The 25,497-nt window shown below is 45.1% G+C and overlaps 1 protein-coding gene across 2 annotated transcripts; it reads right to left on the reverse strand.

The window, feature by feature from the left end:
• Window positions 1-1,826: 1,826 nt before the first annotated feature.
• LOC134346523 (zinc-binding protein A33-like) lies at window positions 1,827-24,344 on the reverse strand. 2 transcript variants are annotated; one of them, XM_063047936.1, is made up of 6 exons: window positions 23,875-24,344; window positions 23,268-23,363; window positions 22,634-22,861; window positions 21,215-21,237; window positions 21,011-21,129; window positions 1,827-4,111 (listed from the first exon to the last, which is right to left on the reverse strand). In XM_063047936.1, the coding sequence occupies exons 1-6, from the start codon at window positions 24,283-24,285 to the stop codon at window positions 3,579-3,581; spliced, it is 1,410 nt and encodes a 469-aa protein (XP_062904006.1). In that variant the 5' UTR covers window positions 24,286-24,344; the 3' UTR covers window positions 1,827-3,578. The 2 variants fall into 2 exon arrangements, with proteins under 2 accessions (XP_062904006.1, XP_062904004.1); XM_063047934.1 differs by having other exon boundaries at window positions 22,634-22,867; window positions 23,875-24,329.
• Between the last annotated feature and the right edge of the window lie 1,153 nt (window positions 24,345-25,497).

Here is a 25,497-nt window from a genome sequence, read left to right on the forward strand (position 1 = left end):
ACCACCGGTCACCGACCTCCACGAAGAATACAAACCATCTACAACCACACTTTGCCTTCTGTGGGCAAGCCAATTCTGGATCCACAAAGCAAGGGCTCCTTGAATCCCTTGCCTCCTTACTTTCTGAAGGAGCCTTGCATGGGGAAATTTATCAAATGCCTTACTGAAATACATACACACTACATCCACTGCTCTATCTTCATCAATTGTGTTTTGTTACATCCTCAAAGAATTCTATTCAGGCTTGTAAGGCACAACCTGCCCTTGACAAAGCTATGTTGACTATCCCTAATCAAATTATGTCTTTCCAAATGCTCATAATTCCTGCCTCTCAGGATCTTCTCCAACAACTTGCCCACCACTGAAGTCAGACTCACTGGTCTATAATTTCCTGGGTTATCTCTACTCCCTTTCTCTTCCTGTCCCTATTGACGATGCAAAAATAATTGCAAGAGGCTCAGAAATCTCCAGCCTCGTTTTCCACAGTAGCCTGGGGTATATATCATCCGGTCCCGGTGACTTGTCTAACTTACTGCTTTTCAAAGCTCCAGCACATACTCTTTCTTAATGTCTATATGCTCAAGCATTTCAATCCACTATAAGCACTGTGAATACTGAAGCAAAGTATTTATTAATGCAACACACATCAAAGTTGCTGGTGAACGCAGCAGGCCAAGCAGCATCTATAGGAAGAGGCGCAGTCGAAGTTTCAGGCCGAGACCCTTCCAGCATCTGCAGAATTCCTGTTGTTTGTATTTATTAATGCCTCCACTATCTTCTCCAACTCCATGCACACGTTTCCACAATCACATCTGAATGCCTTGGGGTTTTCCTTAATCCTGCTCACCAAAGCCTTCTCATGGTCCCTTCTGGGTCTCCTAATTCCATTCTTAAACACCTTCCTAGCAACCTTGTAATTTTCTAGAGCTCTAACAGTATCTGGTTTCTTGAACTTTTCATAAGCCTTTCATCTTAACTAGATTTTTGACATACTTTGTACACCATGGTTCTTGAACTCTACCATCAATGGAATATACCATACCCTGCCTCAATGAAACATACCTATGCAGAACTCCATTCAAATGTTCCCTGAACATTTGCCGCATTTCAGTCGTGCATTTCCCTAAGAACATCTGCTCCCAAAAGTCCCTGTCTAATAGGGATCCCCCCGACCCCAGTTAAATATTTCCCCCAATTCTCTGTTCCTATCCCTCTTCAGTGCTATGGTGAAGGAGATAGAGTTGTGGTCACTACCTCCAAAATGCTCTCCCACCAAGAGATCTGACACCTGAGCAGGTTCATTGCTCAATACCAGATCAAGTACAGTCTCTTCTCTAGTTGGCTTATCTACATATTGCGTCAGGAAACCTTCCCGAACACGCCTAACAAACTCCACCCCATCTAAACCCCTTGCACTAAGGAGATGCCAATCAATATTAGGAAAGTTAAAATCTTCCATCACAACAACCCTATTATCTTTGCAACGTTCCAGAATTTCTTTCAATTTCCTCTTATGTTTGAGGTCGGAAGGTCTGCTCTCTCAGGGTACACTCTTGGTCCCAGTTACAATGATGAATTGGGTTGTCATTGGGTTGACAGAAAAGGTGGGCATTGAAGAAGAGTAACACACGCACAAACTACAGGGAGAATTCAGCAGGTCAGGCAGCATCCATGGAGAGGAATAAAGAGTTGACATTTCAGAGTGAGACCTGAAGATTTTTTTTCAGATACAGATTGAGATTTATTTATCACATGTGCAAGGCAACATACAGTGAAATGCATTGTTTGTATTAACAACCAACACAAGTGTCGCCGCACATCCTGGCACTAAAATAGCATTAGCATGTCTAGAGTGTTCAGCAAAACTACACAGCCAACAACAGTAGCAAAGCAAGCCGCAAACAGTCTGCCGAGTCTCCTCTGACTTCTCTCAGTATCAAAGTGTTTCCCCCATGTAATTGCCGCTCACTGAATGTTGTCTTTTTGTTTGTTTTTCCACTCCATTTTCTGTAAACTCTGGAGACTGCTGTGCATGAAAATACCAGGAAATCAGCAGCTTCTAAGACACTCAAACCATTCCATCTGGCACCAACAGTCAGTCCACTAACCCAAACCCAAAATCACTTTGATCGCATTTCCTCCCCATTCTGATGTTTGGTCTAAACAACACGGAACCCCTTGACCATATTTGCATACTTTTATGCACTGAGTTGCTGCTACGTAATTGGCTGATTAGTATTTCCTTTATCGAGCAGGTGTCAACGCCATTTGAAAGAAGGACTGGGGATATCCCCAGTGTTTTGGATCCAGTATTAATCACTCAATCAACTTCGCTAAAGCAGACATCTCTAACTCTAAATAAATGAAATCCTGTACTTGGAGATTGTCAGATTATTATTATGATAGTATATTGACCAGTAACACACACAAAATGCTGCAGGAGATCAACAGGCCAGGCAGCATCAATGGAAAAAAGTACAGTCAACGTTTTGGACTGAGACCTACCAACCTGGGTCACCTCCAACCAGATGACATGAACATCAATATCTCTAAATTCGGTTAATTTCTCCTTTCCTCACCTGACCATCACCTCCCCTGGTGCCACCCCTTTCCCTTTCTCCCATGGTCCACTGTCCTCTCACATCAGAATCCTTCTGCTGCCCTTTACCTCCCAGCTTCTTAATTCATCACCCTTCTCCCAACCACCCCATCTCCCTCACCTGGCCTCACCGATCACCTGCCAGCTCGTACACCTTCCCCACGTCGCACTCCACATTCTCATTGTGCCTCCTTCCCCCTTCACTTCCAGTTCGGATGATCAGTCTCCACTCGAAACTTCCCCTCCATAGATGCTGCCTGACCGGCTGAGTTCCTCCAGTGTTTTGTGTGTGTTGATCAGGATTTCCAGCAGCTGCAGAATCTCTGGTATCAGATACTCAAAGAACTAAACAAAAACAGAAAATGTCTGAAATCTGCAGCAGGTCAGGTAGTGCTTGAATCAATTCCAGGAGAGGTAAATGGTGTGGAATATGAACTTGACATATATCCTGGCTAACCTGTTGTGTGTTTTCTGCATTTCCACCCCCTGCCCCTCCTTCATCTGCCGATTGCCCATCACCTGCCAGCTGTTATGCCACCCTTCCCTCCACCGTCCTCTCCGTCATCTCTGCTCCTTCAATCCAGTTAAGGGGCATCAAGGCAAAATGTCAATTAATCATTTCCCTCTTTTGATGCTGCCTGACCCGCTGAGATTCTCCGGTGCTTCGCCTGTTCCCACCACCACATGTCCCGCCTCCCCATGTTTCACCTTGACTTCCCTCTCCCAGTCAACACCACCACCACTTGTCCCACTTCACCTGTCCCGGTGCAGGTGGACTTTAGGACCCGGGGGAGCCGGGGAGCTCAGGACCCGCCACCCACGGCTGCTGTTGAACCGCCGTGTTTCTGTTCTGATGATGGATGCAGTGAATGAGTTAAAATTAATGGATCGATAATTCTCACATCGTGTTTATTTCCCTCTCCGTACATTTATATTTACACTGACTTACTCGAGACACCGGTCCCAGGAGCTGATCCCTTTACAGTTCTGGAGCAGAACCGGAGCAGATTCTCAGCCACTGGTTTTCATCCCAAGTCCAGAAGAAAGGATAAAGTTTCTCCGTGAATTTATTCCCAGTGAAGGTGTGGAGATGGGACTTGGTCTCCGCATTGTAAAATGAAATTATCCCGGACTCGTAACGGAGATAAACTCCCACCCTCCCGGGTATGGGATCGGCAGGGAGACGGGACTCAGAGGAAGCAGGAACATCCATTACGTGATCAACCCGCCTTACGATCCAGAATCCGGTCTCTGGACTCAGTCCGACGCGTCGTTTCCTCTCCACAGACCCTGCGGCAACTCCCAGACCCCAGCACCGAGTCCCCGTCACCTCCACCTCCCAGTAACGTCTCCCCGATGTGAATCCCTCCGATCCCAGCACACAAGCCCAGTCTCTGAACCTCTTCCCAGTGTCAGGGAGATTCCTCCGGGTCCCGGTCCGTCTCACACTCTTCCGATCCTCAGACACCTCGAGCCACGGATTCGCTGTTTCCACATCCAGGGTGACAGAGACTGGGGGGGAGAAGCAGAGAATTAGAGAGTCCCCGGGGATGAGCGGGGTGGGGGGTGGGGAGAGAGACTCGGGCAGCAAGGCCGCATGCCGAGGAGACAGGCCGCCCCCACTCAGGCACTGTTGGGTAGCCACAGGAACCTTTCCCAAGGTTTTACCCAACAACAGTGTATGGACAACCAATATCTCTGCAAGGTTTTTCCCCCCTGGATGGAGAATGGAATTTTCTCGATCAACACACAAAACAAAATGCTGGAGGAGCTCAGTGGGTCACAGTGCATGTGTGGAGGGAGATGGTTAGTCTATGTTTCAGGTCGAGATTTCTCCTTAAAAATGGAAAGAAAGAGGGGAGGTAGCCAGTAGAAACGGGTGTCGGGAAGGGGTGTAACAACAACTGGATCCAGATGAGGAGCAGGTGAGTGAACACTGGAGGGAAGTAAACAGGAGGTCCGATAGGTTCTTTGGCCCAAATTGATCATGCCAACCAACTTGTTTATTGAGCTAGTCCCATTTGCTCATTATTCATTTATACCTTTCTTATCCACGTACCTGGCAAGATGTATTTCAAAACATTGTAATTGCTCCCACCTCTACAGTTTCCTCTGACAGCCTCCTGTGCTTCAGGGAGAAAGTCCCAGCCTATCCTGCCTCTGTTCTTAACCCAAGCTCTCCAGCCCCAGTAACATCCTTGTAAATCTGTTTTGCACCCCCTCCAGTTGAACGACATCCCTCCTATAGCAAGGTGACCAGAACTGTACACACTGCTCCAAATGTGGCCGGACCAACATCTTGTGCACACGGAACAGGAGGTCCCAGCTCCTGTACTCAGTATTCTGAATGATGAAGGCAAGCACTCCCCCGTCTCTCCCTGTTCTACAACACTCTCCATGGCCCCGTCAGTTGCTGTTTACATCCTGACATGGTTTGGCTTCATAAAATACAACACCCCACATTTCTCTGAATTAAACTCCACCTGCTATTCCTCGGCCCACTGGCCCAGCTGATCAAGGGCCCATTGTAAGCTTAGATAACCCTCTTTACTGTCCACTGTACCACGAATTTTAGTGTCATCCACAAACCTGCTAACAATGTCACCTACATTCTCATCCAAATTATTAATACGAATGACAAACATCTGCGGACACAGCAGTGACCCCTGCAGGTCACAGGCCTCCAGTCTACCGTGTTTAAGAGACACTTGGACAGACACTTCAGTAGGCAAGGCATAGAAGGAGACTGGCCTAATGCCAGCCAATGGGATGAATGTAAATGGTAAATAGGTCAACACAGAGGTGATGGGCCAAAGAGCCCACTTCTGTGCTGTACAACAATGACTCTGGGACTTTAAATGAACTGAATGACTGAGACCCCATAGCCTCCGGTGCAGAGAATTCCAGGCACACCATCCTCTGAGGGTCCATCCCATCCTGAGACAGTGACCCCTGACCCTCGACTCCTCAGACAGGGGAAACATCCTCCCTACATTCTGCCTGTTGAGCCTGGGAAGAATTCTAATTTCTTTAATTAATTTAATTAACTTAGGAGTTGGTAATGGAGGCAGTAGATAGGGCAGTCCAGTGCTCCGATTGTAAGATGTGGGAAGTCAGGGACAGCACAATTCTCCCTGATGACTACACCTGCAAAAGGTGCATCCAGCTGCAGCTCCTGTTAAACAGAGTTAGGGAACTGGAGCTGGATGAATTTTGGATCATTCGGGAGGCAGAGGCAGTAATAGATTGGAGTTTCAGGGAGACAGTCACCCCTAAAAGTCAGGAGACAGGTAACTGGGTGACTATCAGGAGAGGGAAGGGGAATAGACAGAAAGAGCAGAGCACCCCTGTGGCCGTTCCCATCAACAATAAGTATACCGTTTTAGATACTGTTGGTGGGGACGACCTACTGGGGACAAGTTTCAGTGATCGCATCTCTGTCACCGAGACTGGCCCCTCAGCTCAGAAAGGAAGGAGGGAAAAGAGGAGAGCAGTAGTGATAGGGGATTCGATAGTTACGGGGACAGATAAGAGGTTCTGTGGGAGAGATCGAGAATCCCGGATGGTCTGTTGCCTCCCTGGTGCCAGGGTCCACAATATCTCAGATCAAGTTTTCGGTATTCTCAGGAGAGAGGGTGAGCAGCCAGATGTCGTGGTCCACGTGGGGACCAATGACATAGATAGGAGTAGGGATGAGGTCCTGAAGAAGGAATATAGGGAGTTAGGAAAGAAGTTTAAAAAGCAGGACCCCAAGGGTGGTGATCTCAGGATTGCTGCCTGTGCCACGAGACAGAGAGGGTAGGAACAGGAAGCCATGGCAGATGAATGTGTGGCTGAAGAGTTGGTGCAGTGGGCAGGGGTTCAGATTTCTGGATCATTGGGATCTCTCCTGGGGAAGGTCTGACCTGTACAAAAAGGATGGGCTGCACCTGAACTGGAAAGGGACCAATATCCGGGCAGGCAGGTTTGCTAGAGCTGTTGGGGAGGGTTTAACGTAATTTGGCAGGGGGGTGGGAATCAGAATGTGAGTGCAGAGGTTAGGGTAGAAGGACAAGGGCATGATGCTATGTGTTCTGAGTTGGTGAGGAAGGACAGGAAGGGGATAAAACATAAATGTAGCCAGTTAGAGGGGTTGAAATGTGTCTATTTCAATGCGAGGAGTATTAGGAATAAAGGGGATGAACATAGAGCATGGATCAGTACGTGAAACTACGATATTGTGACCATTACTGAAACTTGGTTGGAGGAAGGGCAGGATTGGTTCATGCAGGTACCGGGGTTTTGGTGTTTTAAAAGGAATAGGATGGGAGGTGGTGGGGGTGCGGGGGAACTGGCATTACTGGTCAGGGATAGTATCACGGCTATAGAAAGGGAGGACGCTGCAGAGGGAGTGTCCACTGCGTCGGTGTGGGTGGAAGTCAGAAATAGGAAGCGATCAATCACTGTGCTGGGAGTTGTCTATAGGCCCCCAAATAGCCCTCAGAACACCGAGGAGCAGATAAGCAGGCAGATTTTAGAATGGTGCAGGAAATACAGGGTTGTAGTTATGGGTGATTTCAACTTCCCTCATATTGACTGGCACCTCCTGGCTGCAAGGGGGATAGATGGGGCTGAATTTGTCAGGTGTGTTCAAGAAGGATTCCTGACACAGTATGTGGACCGGCCGACGAGAGGGGAGGCCATACTGGATCTAGATCTGTGTAATGAACCTGGTCAGCTGGCAGACCTCTTGGTGAGGGAACATTTTGGTGAGAGTGACCACAGCAGGATAAAAACAGACAAAATGGGAAAGTGCTTAACTGGGGAAGGGCTAACTATGAAGGGATGAGGCAGGAACTAGCGAGAGTAAATTGGAAACAGATGTTCAAGGGTGAAAGCACAGAAGTAATGTGCAGGAAGTTTAGGGACCACTTGTGCTGGGTTCAGGATAAGTTTGTCCCACTGAGGCAAGGAAAAACTGGTAGGAAAAGGGAACCGTGGCCGACGAAACACACGAGGCAAATCGTCAAGAGGAAGAAGGAAGCATATGTTAGATATAAGAAGCAGGAAGCAGGAGGGGCTCATGAGAAATATAGGGTAGCCAGGAAGGTGTTTAAGAAAGGGCTTAGGAGAGCTGGAAGGGGGCATGAGAAGGCCTTGGCATGTAGGATTAAGGAGAACCCCAAGGCGTTCTATGTGTATGTGAATAACAGAGGGATGACGAATAAAGGTGGGGCCGCTAAAATAAGGCAACATCTGCCTGGAGGCGGAGGGGGTTGTGGAAGTCCTAAATGAATACTTTGCTTCACTATTCACAAGAGAAAAAGACCTTGATCAGGGTGAGGTCGAAATAGAACAGGCCTGTGTGCTGGACAATGTGGAAATGAAGGAAGTAGTAGTGTTGGGTCTTCTTAAGATTGATATGTCCCCAGACCCCTACACTGACTTTTGTGTCACCTGTAAACCTATTGATCAGACCCCTACACTGACTTTTGTGTCACCTGTAAACCTATTGATCAGACCCCTACACTGACGTTTGTGTCACCTGTAAATGTGATATACCCCAGGTTGCTGTGGGAAGTGACAGAAGAGATCGCGGGAGCAGTAGCTATGATCTTTGAATTCTCTTTGGTTGTAGGGGAGGTGCCAGAGGACTGGAGAATGGCAAATGTAGTTCCCTTGTTGAAAAAAGGTAATAGTGAGAATCCTGGGAATTATAGACCGGTGAGTCTTACGTCGGTGGTCTGCAAACTATTGGAAAGGATTCTTAAGGATAGGATCTACGAGCATTTGGAGAACTACAGTCTACTCAAGGATAGTCAACATGGTTTGTGAAGGGAAGGCCATGCCTCACGAGCCTAATTGAGTTTTTTTAAGAGGTAACAAAAGAAATTGATGAGGGTAGGGCAGTAGATTTGGTCTACATGGATTTTAGCAAGGCATTTGACAAGGTCCCCCACGAGAGACTCATCCAAAAAGTCATGAGGCATGGGATCAGTGGAACCTTGGCTGTTCGGATAAAAAATTGGCTTACAGGAAGAAAGCAGAGGGTAGTAGTGGAAGGAAAGTATTCTGCCTGGAGGTCAGTGACTAGTGAAGTGCTGCAAGGATCTGTCCTGGGACCCCTGCTCTTTGTGATTTTTATAAATGACCTGGATGAAGAGGTGAGTAAGTTTGTGAATGACACGACGATTGGAGGAGTTATGGATGGAGCTGTAGGTTGTTGAAGGTTTCAAGAGAATATAGACAGGATGCAGAGATGGGCAGAAAAGTGGCAGATGGATTTCAATCTGGATAAGTGTGAGGTGATGCATTTTGAAAGGACAAACTAGAAGGCTGAGTACAGGGTTAATGGTCGATTACTTAAGAGTGTGGATCAACTTGGGGTTCAAATCCATACATCCCTCAAGGTCAGTGCACAGGTTGATAGGATAGTTAAGAAGGCCTATGGGATGCTAGGCTTCATTAATAGGGCGATTGAGTTCAAGAGTCGAGAGGTCATGTTGCAACTCTACAAATCTCTGGTGAGACCACACTTAGAGTTCAGTTCTGTTCACCTCAGTATAGGAAGCATGTGGAAGCTATGGAGAGCGTGCAGAGGAGATTTAACAGGATGATGCCTGGATTGGAAAACAAGTCTTATGAAGCAAGGTTAGCAGAGCTGGGACTTTTCTCTTTGGAGTGTAGAAGGATGAGAGGGGACTTGATAGAGGTCTACAAGATTATGAGAGGCATAGATAGGGTGGATAGCCAGTACCTGTTTCCCAGGGCACGAATAGTAAAGACGAGAGGGCATATGCACAAAGTTAAGGGAGGGAAGTTTCAGGGAGACATTGGCGTAAGTTTTTTTACACAGAGGGTTATGGGTGCTGGAATGACTTGCCAGGGATGGTGGTGGAGGCCAAAATATTAGGGGTATTAAAGAGCCTCTTGGACGGGCACATGGATGAAAGAAAAATAGAGGGTTATGGGGTAGTGTGGGTTTAGTACATTGTTTTAAGGAATATATGGGTCAGCACAACATTGAGGGCAGAAGGGCCTGTACTGCACTGTAATATTCTAGTGTCTAGTGTCTAATTTTGTGTATCCCTGAGATCTCCTCTCATTCTTCTAAACAGAGAACAGAGAACATTGAACAGTACAGCACAGGAACAGGCCCTTCATTCAATATGACAGTGACTGATCGATGCCGACATCAATTCCTCTTCTGTACCAGTTCCCCAAAACCTCAATTCCTCGATCTTTCAAAAGTTTTCGAACTCCATCTTAAATACATCCAATAATCAAGCTTCACACATCTGCTGGAGGAACTCAGTGGGTCGAGCAGCGAAGGGTCTGTCGATGTTTCAGGTCAAAACTCTGCGTCAGTACCGAGGGGGGAGAGGGGAGAAGGGGAGTGATGAGGCGGGAGTCTGAGGTGACTGTGGACTGAGGAGTGGTGAAGGATGGGGAGCAGATTGCCCCAGGTATGATTGGGTGTGATTGGGGTGTGCACTACAGTTGGGGGCCACTGGGATGTGAACGATAGATGGAGGTAGACACAGAGAGAGAAGAACAAGAGGAAGATGGAGTGAGGTGGAGGAGGGTGGGGGACTGTGAAGGTTGGAGACAGCTGTGGATAGGTAAAAGACAGAAACGCAAAGGCTGACCTGTATTGGAATCTTAAGTAGAAGAGGTGATAATGGGAACAATTCGGGGAGAGCTGTTAGGCTGATGGACCCCGAACCAGATGGAGGAAGGCTAGAAAGCCTGTGGTGAACTGTATGTGTAGATGGAACTAGAAGCTGCAGCCTGGGAACTCTGGGCCGCTGAGCCTAACATCAGTGGTGGGAAAGTTTCTGAGAGACAGGATCGAACAGCATTTGGAAAGGCAAGGATGATTAGGAGCAGTCAGCAGAGTGTTGCCAGGACAACTCATATCTCACAAATCTGACAGAAGATTGTCCAGGATGGAGTGATCAACACAAGACCATAACAAATAAGAGCAGAATCAGACCACTCGGCCCATCGTCTGCTCTGCTATTCCATGATGGCTGATATATTATCCCTCTCAAACATGCTCTCCTGCCTTCACCATGTAACTTTTGACACACTGAACAATCAAGAACCTATCAACTTTCACTTTAGATATGCTCAGCATTTCTTAACCTATCTACATCCATCTGCCTGTTAATTCCTCAGAGATTGTGTCAGAAAAGATTTCTCCTTTAAGGAAACCCTGCTATCTATGGCCTATTGTAACATTTGCCTCCACGTACCTGAAAGCTCATCCATAATAATGGACTCCAACATCTTCCCATCCATGCTGACTATTTCAATGAAGTCAATCTCACTCACTGATAATTTACTTTCTTCTACCTCTCTCCGTTCTTAAAGACTGAAGTGACCTTTGCAATTTTCCGTCCTCCAGAGTGATTCCAGAATATAGTTATTTTTGAAAGATCATTATTAATGCCTCCACAATTTCTTCAGCCACCTCTTTCCGAACACTGGGATGTCGTCACAAGATCACAAGACAAAGGAGCAGAAGTAGGCCATTCGGCCCATCGAGTCTGCTCTGCCACTCCACCATGAGCTAAACTATTCTCCAATCTAGTTTCAATTTCTGGCTTTTTCCCATATCCCTTGATACCCTGACTAATTAGATACCTATCAATCTCCTCCTTAAACACCCTCAATGATCGGGCCTCCACAGCTGTATGTGGCAACGAATTCCATAAATCCACAACACTCTGGCTAAAAAAAATTCTCCTCATCTCTGGTTTAAATGGGCACCCTCCAATTCTAAGACTATGGCCTCTTGTCCTGGACTCACCCACCAAGGGAAACAGCCTTTCCACATCTACTCTGTCCAACCCTTTCAACATTTGAAATGTTTCTATGAGATCCCCTCTCATTCTTCTATACTCTAATGAATACAGTCCAAGAGCTGACAAACGCTCCTCATATGTTAGCCCCTGCATTCCAGGAATCATCCTCGTAAACCTTCTCTGAACTCTCTCCAACATCAGTATGTCCCTTCTAAGATTCGGGGGGGGGGGGCGGGGGGGGGTGGTCCAGAACTGCACACAGTATTCCAGATGAGGTCTCACCAGTGCCCCATAGAGCCTCATCAACACCTCCTAAAGGCTGATTTATACTTGTGCGTCAAATGTATGCCACAGGTACGGCGTAGCCACCTACCCTACGCTGTACTCTACGTCAATCCTACGCCGTAGCCTAACGCGCACCTCTCCCAAAACGTAACTACGCGTCGCAGTGACGCAGACTGTACAACTGTGATTGGTCCACTTGGTAGCATCGCATTTCCTCCTACGCTGCATTAGCTTCCCATTGGGCGACTGAAGGGCAGGGAAGGAACTCTGGCTGCAATGCTTTCCATAAAGCTTTACAGACCTCCGAAATTATGGAGGACCCTGTGCTTGATGCCAGTTTGTAGCTAGCTGCTACAGCCTGTTGACTTCCACCTGAAGCTAAAACTCAAATGGTGATTGCCAGTCTCTGAGTATACTGTGCGTACACTGATGCAAAATAAATGGTTGGAGACGATGAACCAAATCGTCAAATTTACCTACCGAAAATTCTGAAAATATTTGAAATGCATTTCTCCGTCTGTCTCTCAATGGCCAGACAAGCACAGAAAATTCACCCTCCTTCAGTTTCAGTCGCCATTGTTTGAAGTTTGAGTTTCTTCGTGTTGAGTTTCAACACGAAGAAACTCAACACAGTGGCATAGAAACCCCACCGCCAACTAGCGTCCTGGCAGTGAATTGCAAAGAGACGCAGACACATCAACGCACAAGTATAAAGGCTCACAATGGCGTAGCCCACTTGTGTAAGCTATGGCGCAAGCTGTAACGCACAAGTATAAATCAGCCTTTACTCTTATACACTATTCCTCTTGAAAGGAATGCCAACATAGCATTGCTTTCCTTACTGCCGATCCAACCTGGTGGTTAACCTTTCAGGTATCCTGCCCGAGGACCCCCAAGTCCCTTTGCACTTCTAATTTTTGTATTTTCTCCCCATCTAAATAATAATCTGTCCGATTATTTCTTCTTCCAAAATGTACAACCGTATATTTCTCAACATTGTATCTTACCTGCCATTTCTTTGCCCACTCTCCTAAACTGACCAAGTCTCTCTGCAACATTTCCATTTCTCCAACACTTCCTGCTCCTCCACCTATTTTGGTGTCATCCGCAAATTTAGCCACAAAACCATTTAATCCATAATCTAAATCATCGATATCGTAAAAAGAAGCGGCCCCAACACCGACCCCTGTGGAACACCACTAGTAACTGGCAACCAATCAGAATAGGATCCCTTTATTCCCACCCTTTGCTTTCTGCCTATCAGCCAATGCTCCACTCATTCCAATATCTTTCCTGTAATTCCATGGGCTCTCATCTTATTAAACAGCCACTTATGCGGCACCTTATCAAAGGTCTTTTGAAAATCCAAATACACGACATCCACAGCCTCTCCCTTGTCAATCTTATTTGAGATTACCTCAAAAAATTCCAATAAGTTGGTGAGGCAGAATCTTCCCTTCATGAAACCATGCTGGCTTGGGCCTATCTTGCTGTGTACTTGGCGGTATTTCATAACCTCATCCTTGAGGATTGACTCCAATAACTTTCCAACTACCGATGTCAGACTAATAGGTCTGTAATATTCTTTTTGCTGTCCTCCTCCTTTCTTAAACAGCAGAACTACACTTGCGACTTTCCAGTCCTCCGGAACCATGCCAGAGTTCATTGATTCCTGGAAGATAATTTCCAATGCTTCCACAATCTCCAAATCCACCTCCTTCAGAACCGTTGTGTGCACCTCATCTGGTCCGGGAGACTTAGTCCATTTAGCTTCCCAAGCACTTTCTCTCTAGTAATCTTGACTGTACCTAATTGTACTCCCTGAGACCTCTGGTTATCAGCAATGTTGCTAATGTCTTCCACTGTGAAGGCTGATGCAAAATACTCAGTTAATTCCTCTGCTATCTCATTGTTACCCATTATAATTTCTCCAGCATCGTTTTCAATCGGTCCTATATCTATCCGTGTCACTCTTTTACTCTTCATATATTTTTTTAAAACCCTTAGTATCAGTTTTATGCTAATTGCCAACTTCCTTTCATAATTCACCTTTTCTTTCCTAATGACTTTCTTAGTTTCCTTCTGTAAGTTTTTAGAAGTCCTCAGTTTTCCCACTAATTTTTGCTTCCTTATACGCCATCTCTTTTGCTTTTATTTTAGCCTTAACCTCTCCCTTAGCCACATTTGTGCCATTTTTCCACTCATGATTTTCTTTTTTCTTAGAATATATTTTTTCTGCACTTTCCTTATTTCTTGTAGGAATTTCATCCAATTCTGCTCTACCATCCCTTCATCTAGCTTACTTTTCAAATCGACTTGAGCCAGTTCCTCTCTCACACCACTGTAATTTCCTTTGTTCCACTGAAATATCAATGCACCCAATACCAGCTTCTCCTTTTCAAATTTGAAACTGAACTCAATCATATTATGATCACTACTTCCAAGGGGTTCCTTTACCTCCAGCTCCCTAATCGCCTCAGGTTCATTACACAGCACCCAATCCAAAACAGCTGGAACCCTGGTGGGCTTCTGGACAAGCTGCTCCAAAAAGCCATCCTGTAGGCATTCTACAAACTCCCTCTCCTGAGATCCATTACCTTCCTGACTTTCCCAATCCACTTTCATATTAAAATCCCCCATAATTATCTTGACATTTTCCTTCTGGCATGCTTTTCCTATTTCCAGCTGTAACTTGTAGTCCACATCCCGGCTGCTGTTTGGAGGCCTGTATATAACTACTATTAGTGTTTTTTTACTCTTGCCATTTCTTAACTCGACCCATAAGGATTCTACCTCTTCTGGTCCATCTGGTCCAGGTGATTTATCTACCTTCAGACTTTTCATATTCCTGTGCACTTCCTCCTTCATAACAGTAACAACATTTATTTCTGACCACTGACACTTTCGCATTACTGGCACACTGCTAGTAGCTTCCACAGTGAAGATTGACATAAAATATTTATTAAGACAAGATAAGATATAGGTACAGAATTAAGCCATTTGGCCCATCGAGTCTGCTCCGCCATTTCATTACATCTGATCCAATTTTCCTCTCTGTCACAATCTCCTGCCTTTTCCCACATCCCTTCATGCCCTGACCAATTAAGAACCTATCAACCTCTGCCTTAAATATACATAAAGACTTGGCCTCACAGCTGCCTGACAAGAATTCCACAGATTCACCACTCACTGGCTAAGGAAATTCCTCCTCATCTCCATTTGAAAAGGATGCTGCTCTGTTCTGAAGCTGTGTCCTCTGGTCTTATACTCTCCCACCATAGGAAACTTCTTCTCCATATCCACTCTATCAAGGCCTTTCACCATTCAATAGGTTTCAGTGAGGTCACCCCTATTCTTCTGAATTCTAGTGAATACAGCCCCAGAGCCATCAAGCACTCTTCATATGACAAACCATTTAATTCTGGAGTCATTTGTGTGAAGCTCCTTTGAACCCTCTCCAGTTTCAGCACATACTTTTTAAGATAAGGGGCCTAAAACTGCTCACAATATTCTGTGAGCAGAATAAAGCTCACCAGTACTTTGTAAAGTATCAACACCACATAGTTGCTTTAATATTCTAGTCCTCTTGAAATGAATGCTAACATTGTATTTGCTCTCCTCACCACAGACTCAACCTGCAAATTAACCTTAAGGGAATCCTACAAAAGGACTCGCAAGTATCTTTCTACCTCAGTTTTTGTATGTTCTCTCCATTTAGAAAATCATCAACCCTTTCATTTCTTCTACCAAAGTGCATGATCATACACCTACTGACACTGCATTTCTTTATCCATGCTCCCAATTTTCTGTAGTCTCTCTCAAAACTACCTGCCCCTTCACCTATCTTCATATCATCTACAAAGCCATCAATTCCATCATCCAAATCATTGAGACATAATATAAAAAGAATCGGTCCCAACACAGACCCCTGACGAACACCAGTAGTCACTGGCAGCCAAACAGAAAAAAAGCTCCATTCATTCCAACTCTATGCCTCTTGCCAATCAGCCACTGCTTTATCCATGCTAGAATTTTTCCTGTAATACCATGGGGTTGTAGCTTGTTAAGCAGCCTCATGCGTGGCACCTTGTCAAAGGCCTTCTGGAAATCCAAGTACACAACATCAACCAGTTCTCCTTTCTCTATCCTGCTTGTTATTTCTTCAAAGAATTCCAGCAGATTTGTCAGGCAAGTTTTTCCCGTGATGAGACCATGCTGACTACGGCCAAATTTATCATGTGGCTCCAAGGACACTGAGACCTCATCATTAATAATTGACTCCAACATCTTCCCAACCACTGACCAAGTGGCCTATAGTTTCCTTTCTTTTGCATCTCTCCCTTCTTGAAGAGTGGAGTAACATTTGGAATTCTCTTGGAACTCTCTTCCGGAACCATACCATAATCTAGAGTTTCTTGAAAGATCATTACTAATGCCTCTACAATCTCTTCAGTCAACTCTACCAGAACCCTGGGGTGTACACCATCTGGTCCAGGTGACTTCACCTAAGACCTTTCAGTTTCCCAAGAACCTTCTCTCTCTGAAAATGGTAACTTCACAAACCTCATGACCCCTGATACCTGGAACTTCCACCAGACTGCAGTGTTTTTTCACAGTGAAGGCTAATGCAAAATATTTATTTAGTTCATCCGCCATTTCTTTGTCCTCCATTACTACCTCTCCAGCATCGTTTTCCAGTGATCCAATATGCACACTCGCGTCACTTCTGGTATGCTCTTTTAATATTATTTTCTAGCGTATTTTCACATTCCATCTTTACTTCTTAATGACTTTTTTAGTTGCCTTCTTTTGGCTTCTAAAAGCTTCCCAGTCCTCTAACTTTCCACTATTTTTATATGCCCTCTCTTTGGCTTTTATGTTGGCTTTGACTTCTCTTGTTAGCCATAGTTATGTCATCTTGCCTTTAGAATTCATCTTCCTCTCTGTGCCTTCCAGATTACTTTCAGACATTCTAGCCTTTGCTGCACTGCCATCATCCCTGCCAGTGTCCTTTTCCAATCAATTCTGGCCAACTCCTCTCTCATGCTTCTTTAATTTCCTTTACTCCATTGTAATACTGATATAGCTACTCTTAAAAAGCCACCTTATAGGCATTCTAGAAATCCCCCCTCTTGGAATCCAGCACCAACCTGATTATTGAAATCCCCCATCAGTATTGTAACATTTCCCTTTTGACATCCACTTTCTATCTCCTGTTGTAATTTGTAGACCACATCCCTACTATTGTTTGATGGTCTGTACAGTATGCAACTTCTGTCTGGGTCTTTTTACCCTTACAATTCCTTAGCTGATTAATTACCTCTGCCATGTCATTGTCTCCCATTACTACCTCTCCAGCATCATTTTCGAGAGATCTGATATCCACTTGCCTCTCTTTTACTCTTTATATGTTTGAAAAAAATGTTTATTATTGGCCAGCTTCCCATCATGTCTCATCTCTTTATCCTCCTTATGGTTTTTCAGTTGCTTTCTGTTGGTTATCAAAAGCTTTGCAATCCTCCAACTTCCTCCTATTTTTTTCTGTATCGTATGCTCTCTATTTTGATTTCATGCTGTCTTTAACTTACCTTGTCGGCTACAGTTACCTCATTCTCCCTTTAGAATACTTCATGTTTGGGATATATCTATCCCGTGCCTTCTGAATTGCCCAGAGAAACTCCAGCCTTTGCTGTTCTGCTATCATCCATGCTCATGTTGCCTTCCAGTCTACTTTGGTCAGCTCTTCTCTCATACCTCTGTAATTCCCTTTACTCCACTGTAATACTGACACACATGACTTTATCTTTTCCCTCTCAGACTGCGGGGTGAATTCTTAAATTTTATGATCACAGCTTCCTAAGGGTTCCTTTACCTGAAGTTCCACATCAAATCTGGTTCATTTCATAACACCCAGTCCAGAATTGCTCTTCCCCTCTTAGGCTCAACCTCAAACTGCTCTGAAAAGCCAACTCATAGGCATTCTGCAAATTCATACTCTTGAGATGCAGCACCAACCTGATTTTCCCAAACTACCATATTGTAATTCCCCCATTCTTGTTGTCACATTGCCCTTTTTACATGAATTTTCTATCCCCTGTTGTAATTTGTATCCCATATCCTGGCTACAATTTGGAGACCTGTATGTAACTCCCATCAGGGTCTTTCTACCCTTGCAACTCTGCCCACAATAATTCTACATCTTTCAATCCTACGTCACCTCTCTTTCAGAATTTGATTTCATTTTTTACCAACAGAGCTTCCTCAGCCCCTCTGCCACCGTGCCTGCCCTTACAACACAAGGTATATCCTAGAATGGTCAGCTTCAAACCACAATTGTCTTTCAGCCACAACTCAATCATGCCCATAATGTTGAACCTGCCAATCTCTACCTGTGCTACAACATCATCCACTTTATTCCTATGAAATTGCTTTCAAAAGGGTGGAGCTTAGGAGGACTATGGCACCTAATGGTGACTCCTTTTCTTGCATCTTCGGAAACAGCTCTATTTCTATCTTTAATACCTCTATTTTTCCCTTTCAGGGTTCTTTTGAAGACCCTGACTTGGAGTTATACACCAACTTCGGTTCTTTGCAGGAATAGGACCCGCTTTCGGGATCTCACGACTCGCTTCTATTTGATATACAGAGGACACAGCCTAGAAGACAAGTGCGCTCTGGGATTTTGTGGCTCTGAAGGTGGGCGGACTCGAGGTTGGTGCCTCCGCTGGAAACTGGTGTATTGTGGGAGTTTGCCAGAAGATTGAAAGCAGCAAGCTGGCTGCTGGCTGTGTGCCGAGAGACTCGAGTTCTTCGGGCACAGAGCTCGGAAAAAGCAATGCAACAGACTTTTAATCAGTGAGCTGTTTGTTATGTCTCCACTCTTGCTGTGAAACAGGGATGCCTCTTTTCCCCTTATTAGGGAGAGAAAGAGAGAGCCTGTGGTATGTTGAGTTACAGGTGAACGAGTCATTTTGGGGTACTGCAAGTCTGAGTCTTTACTGATGCTTTGCTGCATGCTTGAGTGCTCGGTGTGGCGCCAATGCTTCTTTTGCTGGTGGGGCAGGGGGTATCATTGCTCTGCTGCTGCTGATGTGTGGGTCGGGGGAGCTGGGAGGCTTCGGGGTTCTAACATTTAATTGTCATTCATTCTTTGGGGCACTCCTCTGTTTTTTGTGGATGGTTGTGAAGAAAAAGAATTTCAGGATGTATATTATATACATTTCTCTGACAGTAAATGTACCTTTTAAACCTCTGAAAATATAACACTTTTAGTCCTGTACTCATCAGCCTATTTGACATTGTCCACATGAACTTCAGCAACACCTTTGACATTGATGGCGGACCACACAGAGTACTGTGTGCATTTCTGGTTCCCTGCTTTTGGGAAGGATATCTTTACACTACACAGGAAGATGTTACCAGGACTTGAAGATCTGGGTTAAAAGGAGAGACTGAATAAGCTGGGGCTATTTCCCTGGCATGTAGGGATGACCTCGTATCAACGTATGTGAAATCCCAAGGTGCATAGATAAGCTGAGAAAGTCTTTTTCCCAAAACGTGGGAGTACAAAATCAGAGGGCAAAGATTTAAGGTGAGTTAGGACATTTTTATAAGAGGTCTATGCGGTAACTTTCTCACAGAGAACGATGTCAGTATATGGAATTTGCTGTCAGCAGCAGCTGCAGAAACAGCTATAATTAAAATATATAAAAGTAACTTTTATTCCACGTCCCATTCCCATTCTGATATGTCTATCCACAGCCTCCTCTACTGTCAAGATGAAGCCACACTCAGGTTGGAGGAACAACACCTTATATTCCGTCTGGGTAGCCTCCAACCTTGTGGCATGAACATTGACTTCTCAAACTTCTGCTAATGCCTCACTTCCCCCTTGTACCCCATCAATTATTTATTTATATACACACATTTTTTTTCTCTCTCTCCTTTTTCTCCCTCTGTCCCTCTGACAATACCCTTTGCCCATCCTCTGGTTCCCCCTCCCCCACCCTTTCTTTTTCCCTAGGCCTCCTGTCCCATGATCCTCTCATATCCCCTTTGCCAATCACCTGTCCAGCTCTTGGCTCCATCCCTCCCCCTCCTGTCTTCTCCTATCATTTTGGATCTCCCCCTCCCCCTCCCACTTTCAAATCTCTTACTCACTCTTCCTTCAGTTAGTCCTGATGATGGGTCTCGGCCTGAAATGGCGACTGTACCTCTTCCTAGAGATGCTGCCTGGCCCACTGCGTTCACCTGCAACTTTGATGTGTGTTGCTTGAAATTCCAGCATCTGCAGATTTCCTCGTGTTTGCATTTTAAAAAGTAACTTTAGATATGTACATCAATAGGAAGTGGTTAGAGGGATATGGGACAAACACATACAAATAGGACATGGTGAAAAAGAGAGATAGATAAAGTGGGCTGTGGTTTGAACATCTGCCAAAAGCCTTCTCAGACCACCCCCCTGAGAAATGTCATTCTGGAGTCTCTCTGTGAACTGTTGATGTGATGTCACATCAGAGGGCAATTCAGTGCCATAGAACAGACAGACTGGATAATGATGGCAGATTTAATTCCTAAATGGGAATTTGTGCCTATGTCTTTGATCGTGTGCCCCACACTGATGGTACATCCGGGTATGTGTTACTGTGGTTCTCTGTGTGTTTTGACTGTGGTAAATATCAGTGATGTGTGTACACATTGAAGGTGAGTGTGAAGTATTTGTATGCTACTGTGTCTTCACATATCTGGCGTGTGTTGACAATGTATCACATATGTGTGAATTGCTCAAATAAATAAATTCCTGTGTCTGAACAGAATGGCTTCCAGGTTACTGAGGGAAATAACAATGTACGTTGCTGAGGCACTGGCTCCAATCTGCCAGTCCTTGTGGATGTGGCGGCAGGCCTGAGTCAATCAGACTCTGCAGTCATGGGGAGGTCAGACAGCGTGAGCGACGCACAATTTGTGGATTTGTGTATTTTTCTGACAAATCCACTCACCACATTGTTGCCCACTTTTATTCCCTACAATATCATGAGGTCAGTATTAATTCCCCAGGTACTGTAGTATGATCCACCCTCATGTCTTGGTGTGTTAATGCAGTCTGCAAGGGATCAGGACGTGGTGGTTCATCAACAGTCCCGTGTGTTGGTTGTATTGTGCCCCTGTGCTGGTGTGTTCAAGGGTCTCACATCTCCAGCTGACCACATGATAGTGGTGCCTTCCAGTAAGTCAGTTTGATACGGAATACAGCCCATTATTACTGCCAACCTTTGCTTCAGATTATAACTTAATTGTGTCTCAGAAACGAGGGCAAATGAATCTTTGTAAGTTTTACCTTGATTAATGGCATCAAGTGTTTCTCTCAGCACTGAGTTCAACAAATATGGGTGATCGGTATTTTCAAATGATAGGGCCCCATCCATCATTGACAATTTCTGAACATCGTCACTAATCCTGTAAGTATTAAACTGCTGGTTATAAATTGCAATTGAACTATTTTACAAATGCATGAAGAGTTTCAGTAAATTGCATGTCCTACCTCCTCTTCTGATGAACTTCCTCCTGAAATAAATAAAACAAAAATCTGAATAGGCTTGGATTTATTGTCCTCATCTTGAATTCCATCCAAGTCATTACAGTGTGATGAGAATTCCCTCTCCTGCAGTCTCTTGCTTACACTGACAATACAGAACCACAGGGTAAATTACAAGGAACATTTCTGAAAATTAAACCAGAACTGAAAGACGTAACTGACAGAAAAGGCTGGACAGGTTGTGCATTTTTATCTGGATATGAAGCCAGGATGATAAGATGGAAGAATTTAAGATTTGTGTTGGACTTGATTGGTATGGGGAGACCTTGTCAAAGATAAAATAGCAGATGTTTTTAAAAAAAAAATAAATCCCATAAGAAATCCCGTGAAGTGAAAGTGGAACTCACTGCCACAGGAGTGGTTGAAGTGGATTAGCAGAGATTGAATGTAACGGAAAAGTTGGATAAACACATGACGGAACATGAAGTTTGGGGGGGGGGGAAACGCTGTTGCTGGATGTGGTGAGTACGTGGAAAGAGGCTTGTGAAGCAGGGAAACTGATAGGATGAGATGGACCGAATGCCTTATTACTGATGGAGAGTGGGATATAATCCCATGTGAAACTTGTCCAATAAAGTAAAGAGACAGTGAATGTTTCCTAAAATGACTAATCTGACAGAAGCCGGATATCGATGATAGATCTGATGTGTGGGTCGCTTTCTGAATTCACTCTTTGACAGAGAGACCCTCACACCCACTGCACCAGACACACTCACAGCATGTGACTGGAACTGGGTGTTGATGTCATTTTTTTTTGAGGATATTTAATGTGGTAATTAAGGAAACAATCAACAATTCTGTGTTATGATCAGAGTAAACCATTTCAGAGAAGTTTGCATTCTGTCCTGTGTGGAGTCAGTTTTGGGACAACATTGAGGATTAGCTGCACCATTAATCAGTTTACCACCATTTGTAAATGCTGTGTGTAGGAGCAACGCACCGGTTTTCTACCTGCATTGTGGATTTATTATGGTACTAGTCACGTGAGTGGAAAAATCCTGCGTTGTAAAAGTGAACGGAATGGGTTACATATTCATGCTTGTTTCTGGGCAGTTTAGAGCTGGGGGCAGACAGATGACATATCTTTAGTTGGCCACTTCATTGCAGCTTAATTTATGTTTAAATTTCATCGCTTCAAGATTGTATGTTGCTAATAAAGGATGAAAAACATATCTCCAACATTTTGTAACATCATTATTGGAGTGATTGGAGGGCGTGTCAATATAAGTATAACAATCTGTGATCGGCCACCAGCAGTGGCAACTGACTTGTCAGAATTGACCACTGCGCTGTGTGTGTATTTCAAGTATACCATTGTTCATTTAGTGCCCTTTGACAGAAACAAATTGAAATATAATACATCACCTTCAGAAATATCACACTGTCTTGTTGATCCATCTGTTCCTCTAATTTTGAAATTTCTTTTTGGATAGAATTTAAATTCTCTTGAATCTCTCGAAGATTGTTCTCCATTGGATTCAGAATCCTCCCCTCTTCTTCCCTGACATCTCTGAGTAAGCGCTGCTGTTTAACAGTGAGAATCTGGCACAGTTCAGCAAACTGGGATATGATGTGGGACTGAAGGTTGCGTGACTGTTCCTGACAAATGAAAGCTGAAGGTTAATTTATTGTACTGTTGTGTTGTATTTCCTTATCTCATTAAGGTGACTATTCAGTCCATCAAAGTCTATGCCAGTCCTAAGGGTATTCCCGTCAATCCCATTCCCTCAAGTTTTCCTGAAATTTATTCTCCCTCATTGGCTCTTTAACTCCCACCTGATTCACAAACACCCTCCCCCACCTTCACGGGTTTAATTGCTATCGACCATTCATCCAGCATGTCCTTGGAATGTGTCAGAACCTGTTGTGGTGACAATGAAAACATGCTAACTCCACACAGACAGCTCCAGAGGTCAGGATTATATCTGGGTGACTGGAGCTGTGATACTCTGCTCTTCTGCATACAGTAATATCAGAAATTCTGCCCAGGAATCCTCACCCGAACTCCGGAAATCTTCTCTTTCTGTTGCTGCTCCATTTCCTGGAAGTCTGATTTCCTTTTTGTGAGAGAGTCTAAGGAAGATTTAACCTGATCCTGGAAGTCAGAGAGAGAATGAAATAGAGAAAAAAAATGCAACAAACAAAACAGGTGAAATAAAACGATTATCGCAGGTGACAGGTGAGAAAACGTGAGTGGGAAGATGGGGGAGGGTGATGAAGTAAGAAGCTGAGAGGGGCAGGTTGAAGAGGTACAGAGCTGAAGAAGAAGGGATCTAATACGAGAGGACAATCCACCTTGGAATTAGGGCTAAATGGGGCCCTGAATGGTGGCGAGGGAGGAGGTGTGCGGGTGGGGGGGGGCGCGGTCTTGTCCCGTTTGCAGGTGTAAGTGTCAGGAGGAAGATCACTGGGGATGATCGAGTGGATAAGGGAGTTACCTAGCGAGCGATTCCCACGGGGAGTGTGTGAGGGGGTGGGCTGTGGGGGGGGGGGGGTGATATGCTTCGAAGTAGAATCCCGTTGGAGATGGCGAGGTTATGGAGGCTCGTCTGGTGGTAAGTAGGACAGGGAGGACAGAATGAGTATCAAATTGGGGCGAGGTTTACCTTGTAAATTTTAACAGCTTCTTTAATCGGCAGAAAGAGGTGCTCTCTGTGTTCCAGCGCATCTCTACAGATCACACAGATAAGTTTCTCGTCCGTTTTACAAAACAGCTTCAGTTCTTCCTCGTGTTCTTCGCAGTGAAGTTTACTTTCCTTCCCTTTGGGATTCGGGTTTAGTTTACGAGCTTTCTCAGACAGATTTGCTAAGGCCCGATTTACTTTGAGGGTGCGGTCCGCAAACACCACTCTACAATCCGGGCAGGAGTTTCTGTCCTCCCTTTCCCAACACCGTGTGATACAGGAGCGGCAGAAGTTGTGTCCACACTCCAGTATAACAGGATCGGTGAAGAAGTCCAGGCAGATGGAACAAATCACCTCCTCGCTCCAATTCTCGACCTGTTCTTTCGAAGCCATGTTAATTCCCGGCACTTCCTGATCTTTCTGGGAGCCGCCGAACGCCTGCAGTACCGCGATTGTCCACTACAGGCGCTGCCGGCTCAGGGAATGTGCGTTACGTTGCTGCAAGCGTTCATTGGGGCGGATTCGCTGCCACTTCCACATAAGGGTGGGGTCAGAAACACATTAAGCAGGTCGAAGCCTAAATGAACACTCCGCTATCGACGGTCCCAAGCCCGGATGCGAAAGGAGGAGGGTTGGGCATGGGGCTAGCAACCCCATTCTGTAAAACGCCAGTGCGACGGAAAAGTCAACTGAATCTCTGAAGGCCTCATCCCTAGGATGGGAAGGAACTTCGCCTGGAAGAGAATTGAAGCCGTGTGGGGAAAGGAGAAGCCACGGGGCCGGTCAACAATCGGCGCAGGAGAGAGGACTTTGGCAGCTGCTGTTGGTGGCCAATGCCCCAGTCTTAAGAAGAAGCAGGACATAAATGAAACGGGAGAGAAGAGCCTGGTTCAGTTTAAGGCAGGATTGAAAAGGACAAGTTCTGAAAAGAAAGATAAGAGACTGCAGATGGTGGAAAAGAAACAAGATACTGGTGGAACTGAGCAGTTTCAAGGCATCTGTGGAGAGAAATGTACAATTGTCTCTCCGAATTGAGTTCCTTCAACTGGACTGGCTCAAACTGAAATGTCGATTATCCATTTCCCTCCGCAGATGCTGCCTGACCCGTTGAGTTCATGCAGTAGCTCGGTTTTATTTTTCTCGATGCCTGGTTTGAATGATGATGCCAAAGATGTGTGACAGCTTACTGGAAAATCATAATGCAAGAGAATCGACTAATAACATCTTACATGTAGCAAATTGTGGTGAACTATCGCCTAGGCAGTGAGGAGTCAGGCGGAGGTGAGGCTGGTTCAGCGATGAGCCGTGCTTGGGTATTACGAGGCACAACGTTTTCGAGCTGGGGTCGCAGTCGGAGTTCGTATCGCTACCGGAGATGGAGTGAGTGATTTGGAGAGGAGTCGATGTGCACGAGTTTTGATGCCTGTCCACCTAACCTCGGTGAGAAGTTGGATCACTCCAAGCGCCAAGCAATTTGGTGAGATCAAAAAAGGCTTTGGGCGCGTCGGCCCAGATGTATCATGGCACCTGGATCCATGTCCTGGAACATGCCGCTACACAATCTAAATGCCGGCTCAGATAGACCGGAAACCGAGTTCCGGGTAT

The sequence above is a fragment of the Mobula hypostoma genome, chromosome 5, assembly GCF_963921235.1.
Source record: "Mobula hypostoma chromosome 5, sMobHyp1.1, whole genome shotgun sequence".
Lineage (NCBI taxonomy): Eukaryota > Metazoa > Chordata > Chondrichthyes > Myliobatiformes > Myliobatidae > Mobula > Mobula hypostoma.